Source organism: Myotis myotis, unplaced genomic scaffold (assembly GCF_014108235.1).
Source record: "Myotis myotis isolate mMyoMyo1 unplaced genomic scaffold, mMyoMyo1.p scaffold_m19_p_15, whole genome shotgun sequence".
In the NCBI taxonomy this organism is placed as follows: domain Eukaryota; kingdom Metazoa; phylum Chordata; class Mammalia; order Chiroptera; family Vespertilionidae; genus Myotis; species Myotis myotis.
In genome coordinates this window covers 29,430,049-29,449,123 of record NW_023416319.1, presented here as the reverse complement: position 1 = coordinate 29,449,123, position 19,075 = coordinate 29,430,049, and the positions used below count along the sequence as shown (strand labels likewise).

Sequence of the window (19,075 nt, the reverse complement as noted above, 5' to 3'; positions counted from 1 at the left end):
TGGGTGTTTTTTGCTTCTTCATATTTCAAATCTTTGACTTGATTCTTGCGATCCTCTGGTCTGCTGTTGGGAGTCTGTATAATGTTCTTTATTTCAGTCAGTGTATGCTTAATTTCTAATTGGTCCTTTATCACAACATCAAGGGTCTCATTAGATTTCTTGAGGATCTCACTACATTTATCGGCGGTCTCACCAGTCTTCTTGAAGATCTCACTACATTTATCGGCGGTCTCACCAGTCTTCTTGAAGATCTCACTACATTTATCGGCGGTCTCACCAGTCTTTTCGAGGGCCTTATTAAATTTATCGGCGGCTTCTAGAAAGTTCTTTAAAGACCTTAAAAGTGTGGTTTTGAACTCTATATCCAGCAGTTTGCTTTCCTCCAATTCTGTCGTTTGTGTCCTGTTTCTTTGTCTCGCCATTTTTTACGCTTCGCTGTGTCGATAGAGTGCCTTTCTGTGCTAAGTGTCCCAGTTACCTGAGGTAGACACTCTTGGTGCACCCCCTTGTGGCTTTGTGCACAGTCTTGTTGTAATTAAGCCTTGATTGTTGTAGTTATCACTGTGAGGAATTGACCTCCAGGCCAATTGGCTGTGAGAATCAGCTGTGTGCAGTGGTAGAACTTCTGTGCTGGAGACACCCCTCTGGGGCTAGACTTGCTTCATTGGGGCTTTGGTGCTCACTGAGTCTGCCCCCTGAGTGTGTCTTTTATGGTTCCACGGAGCTGCAAACTAGATGGCCCCACTCTGACCACTGGGCTTCTTGGCTCCTGGATCTCTAGGGAGGTGCTAATCTAGCCTTTGCCTGAGGCTATCCAGCAAAAGTCTCCCTGCAGGGCTTGGGCAGGGTGGGTCCCACGGGATCAACAGGGTGGGGTTAGCAATTATGGCTGCTCTCAGTCTTGCCCTCAGAGGCTCTGCTTCTCAGTGTCCCAGTAATGGCTGCAAGCCCCCACGGAGAGAAAGCTGCCCTTGGGTTCTGAGCAATGCCAGACAGTCCCGCTTCTCCTGTATGAGTCTGGGTCCCTAGAGACTCGCCCGGAACTGGAGCTCAGAGCCTGAGACTCTCTCCCGATTGAAAACAACAACCACGCCCTTAGCCGCCAGCCCACTCCGCACCTTAGTATTTTACTTCAGCACTGCGCCTCCTCTGATTCTCGGTATGGTTTTCTCTTTCCTCCTAGTTGTAGAACTTCCACTCAGCCAGCCTTCCTGTGGTTCTGGATAATGTCCGTTCCATCTTTTAGTTGTAGTTTTGAAGTGGTTGTTCGAGGCAGCAAATATTGTTATATTGCCACTTAACAATAAATTATGAACATTTTCCATGTCATTAAGAATGGTCTTGCCCTAACCGGTTTGGCTCAGTGGATAGAGCGTCGGCCTGCGGACTGAAGGGTCCCAGGTTTGATTCCGGTCAAGGGCATGTACATTTGTTGCGGGCACATCCCCAGTAGGAGGTGTGCAGGAGATAGCTGATCAATGTTTCTCTCTCATCGATGTTTCTAACTCTCTATCCCTCTCCCTTCCTCTCTGTAAAAAATTAATAAAATATATTTAAAAAAAAAAAAAAGAATGGTCTGGGAGAGACCCCTCCCATGTGTGAAGGCCCTCATTTCATTAGCCAAGAACACATCATGTTAACAGAAACAGAGGTGGGACACCAAGCAAGAGCAAGTCTAGTGTGGTTGAGTATATTTTTATCCTGGACCCTACCTTATAACTGGCTGTGCAGCTATTAGAGAGATGTCTACACAGAATGTGAGGATACTTATTGTGGGCTTCCTTTCACATAAAAATTGTCAGCAACCTACATGTCAATCAACTGGAGATGGAATGTTTTATAGTAGATAAACAAACTAGTTATACAGATCAATATGTATAAATGTGTGTACCCATTATATTACATTCAACAGTACACACACTTGTACAATGAATGCATATGTATTCAGAATAAGGATGAAAAAGTCCAAAGCAACAATATGTACTGAAATCATGAAAGTGGTTACTATTGGGAAGAAGAGGAATAAAATACAGAAGTGATCTTAACGAGCTTCAATCTATAATATGTAAATTATACTTCCATAAAGCCATTTTAAAAGAAGACCGAAAGTAAATATGGTATAATGTACAGACTTGATATGCCTGGGTTAGGTAAACAAATGTTTATTATATTATTCTCTTTTATACACTCTTATGTTTGAGATATTTTATAAGAAATAAACATTTTTTAATTATGTATTTTTTTGTTTTTTTTTTATTTGAGACAGAGAGAGAAACATTGGTTAATTATTCCAATTATTTATGCATTCATTGGTTGCTTCTTGTATATGCCCTGACCAGAGATTGAATGTGCAACCTTAGTGTACCCACAACCTTGGGGTATCTGGACAATACAATGCTCTAAACAACAGAGCTATCCTGCCAGTGCCAAGAAACTCTAAGTGATCTATTTTTTTTGAAAATCACATCTGTCTATTGAGTCTACCTCTTTATATAACAGAATGCAAATAAAAAAAACCCAAAAATTTAAATTTATTAAAAGTAGGAAACAAAGAGATATAATACACTGTGCTGAAACTCACTTTTTTCACATCTTCAACCAGATTTAAAATTGTGCTCTTAATTTTATAATCAATATTTTTGTGATTCATTTTATATTTAAATATATCATATCTTGCAATTTATTTCATAAAAATAACATTTGCTTATTAACTGTATGATTGTAACCTATATAACCAACATTAATCAGTCACATATTATACCTAGGTTTTAGTATTAAATTCATTTGTGGTTGAAAATTGAGTAGACTCAACATTAAGCTTAAAAATCCTTTAACTTGCTCATAAATATAGTACCTATTGAAATTTTTATTATTTGCTGTTTAACTTACTTGTATTTCACTATTGGGATACTTGGGAGAGAACAGGGAGATTTGAAATAATGATAATAATCCTGACAATTTTTCTAAAATGAGATCTTGAGATTGCAAAGAGGATCAAGCTGATTCAAACAAATGGAAATTTAAAGTGGAATCATTACTAACAACATACTGACAGTAGTTTTATATATTTTTAAAAATGGTCTAGTAAGCATAATTTTTAAAAATGTATCTCATTTTTGACAAATTGCTTCAAATGTACTGTGAAAAATAATAAAATAAAATAGTTATTTCTAAGTTATAATTATTAATTCCATAACCAAACTTTGCATTAAGTAATTATTTGTTTTAGGAAAAGTATGCTTTAAAAAGGCATCTTAATCCATAAGACAAAATATGGTGACTTGTTGTAATTATAATTAAATAAATTAACAATGCTGTCAGTTAAAATTATTTTTTTATTAAAATTGGAAGTTAATCAGTAAAACCTATGCAAAGAAGCTTAATGTACCCACTATCACAATGATAATATTGTGACTACGTTTTCTTTTCTAAATGTGATTGTTGTGTTACAGGTCTATTTTTAAATATAAAGGTTTAGAATATCACAATACAAAATTGAGTAAAGGAAGTCAGACAGAAACTTTATTATGATCCTATCAATATAAAGTTTAAAATTAGGCATAACTAATCAGTGGTATTAGAAATCAAGATAGTGGTTTCCCTGGAGAGTTGGGTATAACTAGAAGGTCATGAAGGGATGCTGATAATATAATATCTCATGGATGTGTATATATTGCAAAATTTTATGTAGCTATATACTTAATATTTGTCCATTATAGCATGTCTGTTATACCTCAGTAAAGTTTGCATTAGCAGTAAAAAGTTTATTCCTCAGGAAATATCAGTGTTAATAAGTTAAAGGATATTATCCAACCAAATGCTTCATTGAGTTGGCATTAGTCTGAAATTTTCTCACAGTATGTAAAAGAACTGTCTTTGATTAGTTGATTCAAACTCTGATTTTAACTTTTGTGGGGAATGTGCTTTTTTTTTTTTCTATGCTGTGCTTTGTCAAATGAATAAAATCTCTGGGGTTCAAAGCTTAAAAAGAAAAACTTTGATAACTATTCTTTTCTTTGTTCTTTTTTTTCCCTTTAAGTAATATTGTTGAAATATAATTACCATTCCTCTAATGCCAAAATTAAGCTCTACCATTAGGCAATCCATACCAATCATAAAGAGATGAGCTGGTAGTTAGAGCTTATTCTATTCTAAAGTTGAGAATTTTAACTTCTTAGAAAATTAAAGAAATATCTTATCCTGAAGTGAAATATGTGGGCTAAGTTACCTTATCTACCAGCTGGGTAGAGTTATCCTGAAATATTTTAATAGTTAAGCACATACATCAATTTTGAAGACAGAGAGTCAAGTTCATGCTATACCTTAATACACATTTATATAATTTATAGTATTGTCATTATTTATATACTAACTTTACCACTTACTATGCAGGTTTTGAAAAATTAAACCAAATAAAATGTCAGTTCTTTAGTCACAATAGCCACACTTCAAGTGTTTAATAGTCAAATGTACCTAGTGGCTACTGTATTAGAGCATATTTAAAGAATTTCCAGCCGAAACCGGTTTGGCTCAGTGGACAGAGCGTCGGCTTGCGGACTGAAAGGTCCCAGGTTCGATTCCGGTCAAGGGCATGTACCTGGGTTGCAGGCACATCCCCAGTAGGAGATGTGCAGGAGGCAGCTGATCGATGTTTCTCTCTCATCGATGTTTCTAACTCTCTATCTCTCTCCCTTCCTCTCTGTAAAAAATCAATAAAATATATTTTAAAAAAAAAAGAATTTCCAGAAAGTTTTACTGGACAACTAATATATATAAATGGAATAATACATTCCTCAGAGAGTTTACTAAATATTTCTGTTGAATTCTTAGCATTATGAAGGTAAATCATAAATGCTTGATCATGATATTTAATAGTCATATAATTGGTTAAAATAAGAATAAGCAGATAAAATAATAATAAAAACATAAAACTTACATATCTAGTATCATGACTAGCATATATGTAGGTTTTTATAAATTCACTAAGACTATGTTAATCATTCTGCTTCCAAATATTTTACTATGAAATAATTCTCAAATTGGCATTCTGAAAAATGTCCCTGAAGTAGAATCCATAGACCAGCCCAGTATGTAATGCTCATACTTTATTAAACACACACACACACGAATCATATTCTAAGCAACGATTTACCTTATTACAATTCTCAATGCTAAGAAACCTTAATTTGTAGATTGTAAGTACCTACAATCCAGAAAAAAATCTGGATAATCAGGGTATGGGATAATGTAAAAACTAAGTTGGATTAGTATTCTAACCCTCTGTAATTATGCTATAACATTAACTAATTAGAATCTCTTTAAGCAACTCTGAGCTTACTGGTTAGCAGCTCTGAACTTTGATTTGTCTTATTGTCATTGGATGTATTTTAGTGCCTTTATTTTTCCCCCCTTTTTAAAATATGTTTTATTGATTTTTTACAGAGATGAAGGGAGAGAGATAGAGAGTTAGAAACATCGATGAGAGAGAAACATCCATCTGCTGCCTCCTGCACATCTCCTACTGGGGCTGTGCCTGTAACCCAGGTACATGCCTTTGACCGGAATCGAACCTGGGACCTTTCAGTCCACAGGCCAACGCTCTAGCCACTGAGCCAAACCAGTTTGGCTATTTTTTTCCCCTTTTAAAAAATAGGTTAAATAAAAGACACAAACCCATGCTATGTCTATATGCAAGACAATGGTTAGGTAAACAGTGAGTCCCACCCTTAAACCAATTTGAATCTCAGGCCAGAGCTGAACCCATCTGGCATACCAATCAAAAAACCTGATTCATCAACTGGTCTCTGTTAGTGTCTATGTCCTTTTATTCACAGTTCAGTAGGTATTATTCTAATGACAATCCTTGAGCCCTGTGGACACAAAGTTTGTAAATCTATCTAATAGCATCCAGAAAAGTAGACGTTTAGGAGGACTTTTTTGCATTTTTATTACACAAGAAACATCAATCTTACAAGCAGAAATAAGCCCTTTAATAAGGGTCATTTTTTTGCCTGATTATTTATAACTTGTGTTTTTTCCCCTCCTAGGCTACTGATAAAGATACTGGCAATTACAGTGCCATAGCATACAGACTCATAATCCCACCAATCAAAGAAGGAAAAGAAGGATTCGTGGTGGAAACATATACAGGGCTTATCAAAACGGCCATGCTCTTCCATAACATGAGGAGGTCCTACTTCATGTTTCAAGTCATCGCAACTGACGACTATGGGAAGGGACTAAGTGGCAAAGCAGACGTACTTGTAAGTAGATGAATCTTCAGATGCCTTACTAGTCTGGGGTCAATGTTTTCAACTGATAGAACTTTTAAATTTATTTGAAATAGGCTTTCTAAAATATAAATGTGATTAATTTTATCCAGGTTGTTGATAGCTACAGCTTAGTATATAAAAAAATATAGCTTTAACGTTGTTGGGTTGTTTTTTTTTTTTTTACATTTGGGAAATACATCATATGTTTTTATATATGCTTTTGACAGCAGTGTCATAAGCATTGGATTTCTATTTGGTCTGCAGATCTCATTTTTAATACATATCAGGTTGGAGCTACTTAAATTTTTAAAATGCTTTGCAGAGTTGTGTTGTAGAAATTAAAATAATTTGTATTATTGTTTAAATTACTTTTAGGCCTTTTGTAATTAAAAAAACAAAGGGAATGTTCATGTTTCAATGGATTTTTTTATTGTTGTTTAAAAGTCCCATTGATGACATTGATGATCCTTGACTAAGTTACCTTTGGTTTCAGTCAATAATATCACTTTATTCTGACTTTTTCTTTAGAATTTTGGTGGTAGATTGTTCTCAAGGGTGGTTTGCTATTAGCATTTATTCAAAATATTTAACACCAATGCATCCATTCCATGGAATCTCTATCATTATTTGGACTTTTCTCTGATAAATCTAGTATAAATTATAATTATTAGAAATGTTTGTCCCTTAAAGATAGAATCAAGTATAATTTTTTTTTTTTTTTTTGCTTCTTACATTTTATTACATCTTCTTTTTTATAGCTTTCCTCATTTAATTCTCTGGACAGGTTTAACCTTCATATTATGCAGACATCAGTGATCAAATATTTTTCTTTTTAGATGAAGATCAATCACCATGATTGTGGTGGGTGTGAAGGCCACAACATTCTCATTTTTAACAGTAAAGCTACATAAAAAAACAAGGGCCAATCTAAGCCAAGAAGCTTTTGACATAGAAGATATTAAGGTTGATATAGATTTTCAATCAAATTAATATCTGTAAACATTAGGTAAAATAATGCTATTTCTCTTCCTGTTAAAATATGCACACTGTGGTGCTTTAAGGTTAAGTGATAATTTAGTATATTAAACATAATTAAAATATTATAAAAATCATAAAAATGTAACTATATAGATTATATATATGATATGTACATAAGCAGAAGGAAGTTTATGGGATTTTTATTTGGATTCTATAAATTATTACGTGGAAATTATGAAGTATACCTTTAAAATTATTCAAACTATATTGAGAAAAATTAAATTAAAATAAATGATAATGTTCTATATTTATAATGTGAGATATATATATATATATGCCTTCCTAGCAAATAATATTTGTAAGATCTAAAATTCTCTATGAAAAGAAATAAATATTTTATGAAGAGAGAACAACAATGTACCAAAACCAAGAAGAAAGAGATGTGATGGTAGGTCTGAATAACTGATAGATATTCACTCAGTCTGAAGAATGAGACTCGGAAAGTGACTAAGAGAAAGGGCTGAAGGTGGAAGTAGTTGGTTCATCTAAAAGCTGAAAGCAATAGTAAAATTATTGGAACTCTTTCCTAAAAGCAATAAGAAACCATTTTTTTAAAATTTAGTAAGGGTGAATGAAGATAAGATTTTAATTTAGATAAAACCTTGCTTAATGCAAATGTGGTTCTCCCCTGAGGATACTTCTGCTGACTTCCACAATAATGGCTTTTGTATTCTGTTCTATATATGTTTGCCACAGTCTTCATACTACCTACTGGCAAAGTAGAATTCTCAGTGCACCACATGGCTGCTTCTAGATCTTTCCTTCTTCCCAAGAATCCAGCCTTGATTCTCATCATGTGTGTCTCTGTCACTTACTCACTGCCTCACATTATTGCTGTGATCACCCAAATCGTTGCTCAATCCCCAACATATTTCAATGAGTTTAGCTCCGGAGTTATCTCCAAAAATTCTTCTCTCTTAATTTTTGGCAATTTTGTTATACACATAGATGAATCTTCCAGTATCCTGAACTTAAAATTTCCCTGAATGGCTTTCCTCCAATGGCTTTACCATCTACCCTATTAAAATAACAACCAGAGTAATTTTAGCCATTACCAATTACTGCAACCCCTCTGTAACCTCCTCCATTTCAAACTTCCCACTCTCTGACAATAATACTGAATGTGTTCAGCTAGCCCCAGCACTCTGTGTCCTCACCAGGACCTTTAATGCATTTAGCCTGCTATATTTTTACCCTTCCTCTCATCCCCCTGTGCTCTCTTTCCTGCTTACCAGTTTTGTAGTGCATTATCAATTATTAAAAGCACTCCATCACATAAAAATTCAACTTCCTTGCCTTCTCTTCCTAAATCACATATACTTAGCAAAACCATAACTGTACTTAATTGCAACGTTCTTCTTTCTCTCATGCTGAGTATGACTGCAAAAACATGTACACTTATATAATTAGTCTTTCTTTAAATTAATGATGAAATCCCCCAAGCGAGCTCTTATTTATTCAATAACCACACTCTATATTTCCTGGTTCATTCATACTCCTCTTCTTCTAGAAGAACTTGTTTCTTACAATCCTAATTAATTGGCAACTTATTTCCCTGAAAGATAACATTAAAGCATTTAGAAAGATACTTTGACAACTCCCATCACTAAATCCTTCTACCTACCAGGATTTATACTGACATTCTTTGTATTATTATTATTATTATTATTATTATTATTATTTTTATTGATTCTCTATGCATTTATCAGGAACCATTACCTTGACCTGTGCAACAGATTCAAATCCCACTCACGAACTCTACGACATTGTTTCAACAGCTCTCTCATTTTCTATATTCATCATTAATATCAATCCCCCCTTTATTTGATTATTCCCATAACCATGCTTTTTTTCTTTTTATGTTCAACATAAAACCCTCTTACTCTACATTTCCTTCAAGCTACCACTCATTTCTATTACTCTTTCCAGAAACATTCTTTGTTAGAGTTAACTAATTTCTCACCATCTAATCTCTTTCAAACTCTCTCTAATCATAATGTCAGTGCCAGTATTCATCCAAACTCATTATGTCAACATCATCAATGGCTTCTTGCTACTAAATGGACTGGTAATTTCAGTCTTCATCTTATTTGAACCATCAGCAGCACTTGGATGATTATTACCTTTACTAGGCTTTTGGGCCACCATTCTCTCTTTTACTTCTTACCTTACTGTTTACTAATATTCCTTCTTGGTTCCTTTGCTGGTTCAATTTCTTCTCCTCACCCTTTAGTACTGAGATTTCCTAGAGCTCAGACATTAATTAATTCTCTTTTCTACTTATATTCATGACTCAGTAAAATCATCCAGACTCATAACTTTAAAATATCATCTATATACTAAAACATATTAAAGTTATATCTTCACCCCAAAGCTCATTTCTAAAGAGTGGACTCATCTATCTATTTGTACTTGCAACAATTACACATTAATATCTAATAAAGATACCTGTGTAATGTTTCCTAAACTGAACTTCACTTCCTCATCACATTTCTTTCATTTATTGTCTTCCCAACTTCACTTGATGCCCAAATTATCTTTGAGTTCCTTCAGCTAAAATTTCTTGATTCAATCCCTTAGCAAATAGTGTTATTACTATACATTATTAACTGCACATTTTCAACATTTCTACTCTTTAAACTTGGTTGAAACCACTATCACATTTCACCTATATCATTGCAGAAACTCATTACTTGCCCTCATGTTTCTATTCTTCATACACTACAGTCCAGTTTAATTATAACAGCCAGTGATTCAAATGTAATTCAGCTCCTGTTATTTCCTAGTTCAAAATCTTTTAATATAAGGCCAATTTACCCAGAGAAATGTTCAAGTCATATATGAGAGCCTTGATTCTGGCCTCCAGTAATCTCATTTTCTACTCTTCTCTCTCTTACTCATTCAAACCCAATAATATTGGCCAAGTTGCTTTTATTCAAACAGTCAGACATGCTCTTACTTAGAGCTTTGGCAGTGGCTCTGCTTAGAATGCTTCTTCTCCAGATGTAGCATCATGATATAGTATCAAAGAACACACACATACCTCAAAAGGCTATTCAAACATCTCATATTTTTTCAAGAAAAGTGAGATTATGCTAGAAACATGTGAGAGAGACAGTGACCACTCCAAGCAAGAAATGGTGGGCCTCTAAAGGTCCAATATGTTAGCTATTTGCCATGTGTGGCTTCTCAGCACTTGAAATGTAACTAGGTCACATTAAGATGTACTGTAAGTATGTAATACACACTGAATTTCAAAGTCCTAGCATGAAAAAATGTCTCCTTAGTAAGTTGTTTTATGTTGATTTCATATTGGAATGATAATATATTAAATACATTGTGTTAAATGTACTATTGAATTAATTTCACTATTTTTCCTCTTTGAGTGCCAGAAAATTTAAAATTACATATCTGATATGTATTTGAGACTCAGATTCTATTTCTATTGAACAGTACTGTCTAAAATGAAGTATATGGGAAAAATGGGTGAGGGCAAGGGAAGATAAGAGGTTTGTGACGAAGAATTAAAAGGACTTAGGAAATAATGTAACTTGGCAATCTCTTGTTTTAGAATTCAAAGCTTCATAAATGTACTTTCTCTTTCCTTTTTTTTTTTTTTACCATACCTAGCAACAAATCAATTTTCACAATAATAGGTATATTTTCTTTAAAATCTTTCATTAGTAGTCAACACACAAGAATAAAATTAAGAAATTTAATAAGCAGAATTTTATGGTTTTGTATAACAAACTAACATGTATTTCTGATACTATTTACATAGAAGCTATACTGGAAAAAGTAACAAATAATATCCAGTAATGGTAAAGATTCAACTATCTCTTCTATAGATGATGGAAGAAACCAAAGATTCAGGGATATAGGATTTTTTGAAAATCAGAATTTAAACTATAATAGCTTATTCTTCATTTTCATAGTCCAACATATACACATTCTATATAAATCATATATTAGTACTTTTTAAATATTTAAAATTTTAAATGTGACTTTTAACAGGTAAGTCTGAAACAACTACTTTTGGAGTTAAACACAGTAAGACATTTTATCTGAATTATAAATTTTCTGTCTTAAAAATAACAAAAGTATGTTTTCAAAGATTATTAAGGTCAGAAAATCTTTTAGCTAAATTGTAAGCTTAATATACATATATTCCAGAGGATCTGAAATCTTAATTTATTCTGTTGATTCAGTCAGAATGTAGTCCTTAAGCTCATTAACAAATTGAAAATTCCCTTTGAGTCAGTAATTTATCTTTCTGAGAAATTACTATTTTTAAAAGGCAAATAATAGAGTTACTTATACCTGCTAGGTGAAATTTTGCTTCCAAATAGGGTCCCAGCACATGAGTTGATTGCATTTCAAAAGTTTTCTTGTAAAAAAACTTCAAAAGGTTAGAACATATATAAGAGGAAATTCTAAAAACCTGACAGCCACATGTAATAGATGCCTATGTATTTGTCATGGTAGATTTACTGCATATTAAAAAACTCCAAAATTTCAAAAATTTAAACAAACAAATGTGATTTTTCTCTCATATGACTGCAATGAGAGTGTATGTGGTTGAGTGATGTTCTCCATGGCTTTCCTACAAAAGGAAACACAGGGACTCGGTTTCCTTCAACTTACGATTTTGCCCTTTCTACGACTTCTTTATTAGGATAGAAATTGAAAAAGAAGAAAAGGTTCACACAGAAAATACTCAAGCAATTTCTTTCTTTTCACTAACTTTATATCTGTCAGAACATCATGTGGTTCCACCAAACCACAAAGGAGGTTGAGGAATCTATTCTTGTTGAGATAACACTCTATGGCTACTATTTGTTCCAGGCCGCTTGCTTCTTGTCAGAATTTCTTTTCCCTTTTTTTGACATTGTCTGATCCAGTGTTGAAAGAAAGGGTTGGGGGAGATAAGGAAGGGGAGAAGATAAAGAAGAAAGAGAGGGAGAGGAGAATGGACAGACTAAGGAAGGGAGAAAAGAAAGGAGAAAATAATTTTACACGTATCATATACATTTTTTTAGAGATTTTTGCCATGTATACTACCAAAAACAAAAATAAGCAAATAAATAAACAAACAAAACTAAAATACTTCTAGATAATTTCTGTCTCTTTTTTCACTCAAGACCAATAAGAAAAGAAAAATGTTGCACAAAAACTGTGATAATCTATTTCTAATAAAATTAGATGAGTGTGTGTGTGTGTGTGTGTGTGTGTGTGTGTGTGTGTGTGAATTCATAAACAGGAAAATGTAAACATTTGGTCCCAGACACCTATAATGAGTTAGGGATGCAAGGTTGTAACTGCCAATGTTCACTATTTGCTCATAGGTGCCTGGCTTAATATACACTGCAGAAGCCGAATTACTGGGCTCAAACAATGGTTTGAAAGATTGCTAATTAGTTGCATTATTTCACATAGTAGTTTGGATTTCTTCTCCCAAAACACTGAATCTTCCAGCCAATCTGGACCTGTTTTCCCATATGGCCATATCATTAGAGATGAGTTAGTAGTTGACCTCTTCAGATGAGTCGTAGACTCTGATTTGTCACATTTCCACTTCTCCCTATAATTTCATGCTTTTGGCTACTTCACTCATTTACATTACCTGTCTGGTCTTTGAAGACACTAATTTTGTGGCTCCTGATAGGGCATCTATACGTAGACAACTTGGAGCATGTATCGAAAATACTTGCAGCATAAAATTATTCCCTAGTATAAATTATGATCAGATATATGATGCTAAATATGCCTAATCCAGTATATTCAGTTTATGGTCCTGGTGCATATACATACACATAATTCTAATAGTGTCTAACTTACATGCAAGACAATATGTGATTTGACTTTACATTTTTTATATTCATATTGGGTAATAGTAAAGAGCACATGTTCTGGAGTCAGCTTGCACTAATAGGTCCCAAGTTATTAAATGTTTCTTTATTTATTAGTTTTCTTATTTATAACTGAATAATAGTCATAACTACCTGATATGGTGATAGAATTAAATGAGTTAAAGCCTGTAGTGTATTGAGGAAAAAGTAATTTGTATGTTGTAAGCAGGTAATAAATGCTTCTATTTTTATTCCATTATTCTAAATAAGAACAGGAAAAATGTTATTAATGTCAAATGAGTAGGATGAACTTATCAACAGCTGTTAAAATTAATTTTAGCCCCATATGTAAGTTTACATGTATATTCGTCTTTACACATAAAGTTGGCTAAAGCAGACATAAAGACTATCTATGATGCTGCCCTAGTCAGTTTGGCTCAGTGGATAGAGCATCATCCTGAGGACTGAAGGGTCCCAGGTTCAATTCCGGTCAAGGGCACCCACCTCAGTTGCAGGCTCAATACCTGACCCTAGTCAGGGCTGTGTGGGAGGCAACCAGTCCATTGTCTCTCTCACATTGATGTTTCTCTATATATATCTCTCCCCCTCCTTTCCACTCTCTCTAAAAATCAATGGGAAAATATCCTTGGGTGAGGATTAACAACAACAGCAAGACTGTATATGATGGTTTTATTAAATGAATTATTCTAACTAGTCATATCACAGATTCTTAGTCACAATGACTAAATAATCTCTTGAGATTTATAAAATAAAGGCTGTGTTTTTTTGTTTTCCTGAGTGTTCTTAACCTACCTAATTAAAAAACAAACAAAAACATCTTTCACAATGAAGAAAGCAAACAAACACAAAATCAACAACGGTGGAAGTCACTTAAGTTTCTGTAACTTCTAAGTAAACAACAAATGCTCTGTCATTCTGAACATGCCCCGACATCTAATGAAAATTACATGACTAAAAATCATTTATTCCTGAATTTAAAAATGAAAACCACTGTGTTTAATGCATAGCAGAGAAGAAATAAAAAATGATCTAATTATAGAAATGTTAATGAGTAAAAGCCAAACAAATTCTGTTTTTTTCTTCTTTCAGGTCTCTGTTGTCAATCAGCTGGACATGCAAGTCATTGTTTCTAATGTGCCCCCCACTCTAGTGGAAAAAAAGATAGAAGAACTTACAGAGTAATGAATTTTTGCTTACTTATATATTTATTTTCATACAGCTATAATTTTTATTGGATTAGGTAATTTTAATCATTATAATGTTCAGTTTAAACATATATTTTAACACACTGTCTTAATAATTTAGCTTGCTGTTTTCCTGAAGTAAGTAGTTTTATTTGAAATATGTGGAGGTTCTTAGAGGACTTTCAAATAGCACTGGAAATTAGATGTGAAAAAATATTAATTTGTAATGCCTTGATTGATGCACCAACATAACTTCAAATGCAGCATATAAGAAATAAATCATAACATTAATTATGTGAGCATATAGGATGTCCCAAAAAGTGTATACACACACTTTGAATAATTATAAAGCAGTGTTTATTGAAATACACTTCATTTTCAAAATTGAGCTGTCAGCTGTTAAAGTGTATATACAATTTTTTGGTCCCAAATTACTCAAATAGCCCCATATCTAATAAGCAATCCAGCTAGTCCAGGGAATGCTATTTCTCAGAGTGATATACCTAGATGGCTAAAGCATATTTTTTTAAAAAAAATAATTTTAAATGATATATATTTAATTATTCTAAAATATATGACATGCCCATCTGTCTTTGAACAGAGTACACTGAATATGTTATTGTTTACTCTAAGTTGTGATTATTTACTCAACAGCTGGCCTTTAATATTCTGAGTGCTCTCAAGGATTATTAAAATGTCTTTACTCTTTTACCCTTAACTACCCTGACCTAACCTGCCACCATTTCATAATTTGTAAATTGGTATTTATTTATTATTATGTCTTCTATTGAATTTTGGTTGATACATGCCAATTGTCACTGTTAATCTGCCTCTCTCTAGAAGAATATCTCCTACTTATAAATTCCCAGAAGGAGCTTCAGATAGGTAACTAAACTATTAGTAATTATGTGTCAAATAAAATACAATAGGCATTGATTAAGGCATGAGTGATCCCCTTATAATGAGGCATAGGTGTTTTGCAACAATTATTTGTTGATCTTTTATAAAACGGAACCATTGGATGTCATATAAATTTTCCTACAAATGAGGTGACTATCAACATGTATGCATGGAATATTGATAATACAGTGTCTTGTTTACCTGTGAAAGTGTTATATATGCTTAACTTTTATCAAAATAATAGCTGATTACACCTGAAAATTTTAGAACTATACCTGTCTTTTAGCTGCTTTAATGTCATCTATTGGGGTAGGCTTTCCCTGATTACACTGTCCAGAAGAGATGACATTCTCTTCAACCTTTAACCCAGTGATTTTCAACTGGTGTGCCACAAAAATTTTAAAAACATGCAGTACCTGACTACATAGTCAGGGCATTGACCTCTTTTCCCAAATAAAAAAATGACAACAGCCAACGCAACAGTAGCCATCTGATGTGAATGAATCAAAATTATACCTATTATTTTTGATCACATAGGCAAAAAATATAACATATTTTTTGGAGTGCCACAGAATTTTAATAATTAGTTTATGTGTGCCATGAGATGAATAAGGTTCAAAATTGCTTCTCTAACCCTTTTTTCTTTCTTTTTCTTCAGAGTATTATCTAATATTTTTATTATATGTCAATTTCCCACTGGGATATAAGTTCCATGAGAATAGAAAAATCTATTTTCACTGCTATAATTTCAGTTATATAACAAGTACTCAATGCATTTTACAGTTATAAATTTTGTAAAACCAAAATCATAATGCCCCTTTTGTCATATTGAGACAATTTATGAAAATTGAAGAAAATGGCAGATAAAAGTATAATTTCCTAGCGATTTATATGATTTATTCCTTTTAAGTGGATATGAAGATATGAATGAGAAAAATCAGGCAACTTTCAAGTCTTGAGAGAACTGTATCACGATGAAAGGAGCTGGAACTTTGTATAACATAGGTTCTGAAATTCAAGATTGGGCATATAATTTAATCTTTCCCAGACTCAGTTTCACCAGCCCATATTATAAAGAGCTAATATGCTAATTAGACCGAACAGCAGAACAACTGTCCAGACGACCTTCTGGATGAAGCCGGGGCTGCGAGGGCCCGCTGAGGCAGCCGGGGCTGCAAAGCCCAGCTGCAGCTGCGAGGAGCTGAGAGGGGCGAGTCCTTTGCATGATTTTTGTGCATCGGACCTCTAGTTGGTTGGAAAGAGCTAATAAAACTTATATCTAAAAACTAAATGATATAAGCCATCTCAGACAATGGAAATCATGAACATTTAATGAATAACAGATATACAGAAATGAGGTTAGTAGCCCAAAGTCTGTAGGTTAAGACAGAGGCCACAGTTTTGTACTTTCTATTCAAAGAGCAGATAGTGTAGTAATGGAGCTCAGGTTACAGACTCAGACAAGTTTGAATCCTCCTATAGTTGTGTAATTTCTGAGCAAGATATTTAACACATAAGACCACGCTTCCTCATCTTGAATATTGAAATAAGGATGTCAATTTTGTGTTACATTTGATAAAATTTAATGTAAATTTCTGGTGCAGTAAGTTATAGCAGGCACATGACTGATTTCTTGCGATACATTTTTCAAAGCCTATATTACATTAGAGATTCTTAAGCTCAAAAATTTCTCATCTCTTTAAAAAAAAATGTACTTTTTAAAAATATATATATATTATTGATTTTTTTTTTACAGAGAGGAAGGGAGAGGGATAGAGAGTTAGAAACATCAATGAGAGAGAAACATCGATCAGCTGCCTCCTGCACGCCCCCTACTGGGGATTGTGCCCGCAACCAAGGTACATGCCCTTGACCAGAATCGAACCTGGGACCATTCAGTCCGCAGGCCGACACTCTATCTACTGAACCAAACCGGTTAGGGCAAAATGTACTTTTTTTAAGAGCAGTTTTACATTGGCAATAAAATTGAGCAGAGGATTCAAAGAATTCCTATATGCTCTCTTTCCTCATGGATTCCTATAGATTCCCTCACTATCTACATCAGCAGTTCTCAACCTGTGGGTCGCGACCCCTTCAGCGGTCGAAAGACCCTTTCACAGGGATCGCCTAAGACCATCCAGCATATCAGATATTTGCATTATGATTCATAACAGTAGCAATATTACACTTATGAAGTAGCAACGAAAATAATATTATGGTTGGGTCACAACATGAGGAACTGTATTTAAAGGACCAGAAGGGATCTCCATGTACCCATAATCTATAATAATAAAAGCATAATATGCTAATTAGACCAGACAGCTGAACAACCTTCCAGACATCACTCCGGGCGAAGCCACTATGGAGGGGGCCGAGGCAGAGGTGGTTAGGGGCATCAGGCAGGCAGGCAAGTGAGAGGTTAGGAGCCAGTGTTTCACTGCCCTAAAAATCCTCTTTGCTCCACCTGGTCACCTCTCTCCTCCCCAGTAACCTCTGGTCTTTTTACTGTCTTCACAATGTTACCTTTTCCAGACTGTTATATAGTTGGAATCATGAATTGTGTGTAGCCTTTCTGGTCTCATTTTGTGAGCTACTTTAGTGGGTGAAAGTGATAGTGACAGGGACTGTTCAACCTGACTCAGCACCAGGAAGCCCCAAACACTCACTCTTAATGTCCAGGGGTGAATAATGAAAATGCACACATATCCGAGATAGACAGCAGAGTGCCTATTTGTTCATTAAAAATAAGAATTTACTGTTCCAGTGATAGGACTAACCAGCACATTCATTTCCTGTAGACATTCTTAGATGACAAGTCACAACATCATCAAAGCCATTTTCTATATTTCCCATGAGATATCCCTATCCTAGGGAGTGGAAAACTAGAATTCCATTTGGTCATCACTTGTATATTTTTTTCTTAGAAAGACCTTTATTTGAGGCCAGATCATAAGCCAAAATTTCCTTGATAAGCATGAAGCCAGTACAAACTGAGAGAGTTGATGAAAGGAACACATAATAACCTAATATATCCATTTGATGGTGGAAAATTATTTGCAAAGGGAGTCAATATCCTTTGATGGCTAAGAGCTCAATGCCTGGAAAGCAGGATGCGCACAGTAAATGTTAGCTGCTAAGTGATGCTAATGATTACTCTCCACTCCCCTAGAATTGGGTTAAAGGGCTCTACTGAATTTTTTTTATTGCTTTTGTTATTTTATGCTTATAGAGGTAACCAACACCCCTTTGTAATGAAACTCACCCCTTTTTAATCTTATTAACATATTCCAGCTAATCCGATGCCCCCTACAGGTGGCCTATGTTCTGAAGTATTTTAGTTTTACTTTAGGATTTATCTCTTTGTGAGTCTTTTGTCTCTTGTACAAAGTCTTGAGATTAAGGATGAGGAGAAATAGTTGTAAGGACAAGATCAGTGACACCTTGTAACCAACAAATGATTGGCAATAGTGTCTAAAGAAGAAACTAAGAAATATTTGCCTTTTGTCTTCTTCCTTTCTCCTTCCACTTCACCATGAAGTCCCGATGAGTAAAAGAAGTTTGGGATGCTAAAATTTAAATTCTTAAGAAAATTCAGAAATGGCATTTTCAAAATGTATAAATTAAAGATTTTAGGAATATTGTGTTACTATAGGAATTGGAATTGACAATTTAGGTCTCAGAGTTGCTCACTTCTTTTACTTTCTAAATACATTATGAAAAATCGATGATAGAAAACTTTGTTGCAGTAGTTAATGCTTTGATGTGGATGAATCAATCTTAATGAAATATTTATATTACATCTGAAATGTGT

General features: G+C 34.0%; 1 protein-coding gene across 17 annotated transcripts in view; it reads left to right on the top strand.

The window, feature by feature from the left end:
• The window catches only part of PCDH15 (protocadherin related 15), a 544,558-nt gene that overhangs the window by 483,918 nt on the left and 41,565 nt on the right, over positions 1-19,075 (top strand). For all 17 annotated transcript variants that reach the window (XM_036336780.1, XM_036336778.1, XM_036336777.1 and 14 more), the window contains 2 exons: positions 6,048-6,263; positions 14,270-14,358. In XM_036336780.1, the coding sequence (XP_036192673.1) occupies positions 6,048-6,263; positions 14,270-14,358 (305 nt within the window). The remainder of the gene's footprint in view (positions 1-6,047; positions 6,264-14,269; positions 14,359-19,075) is intronic.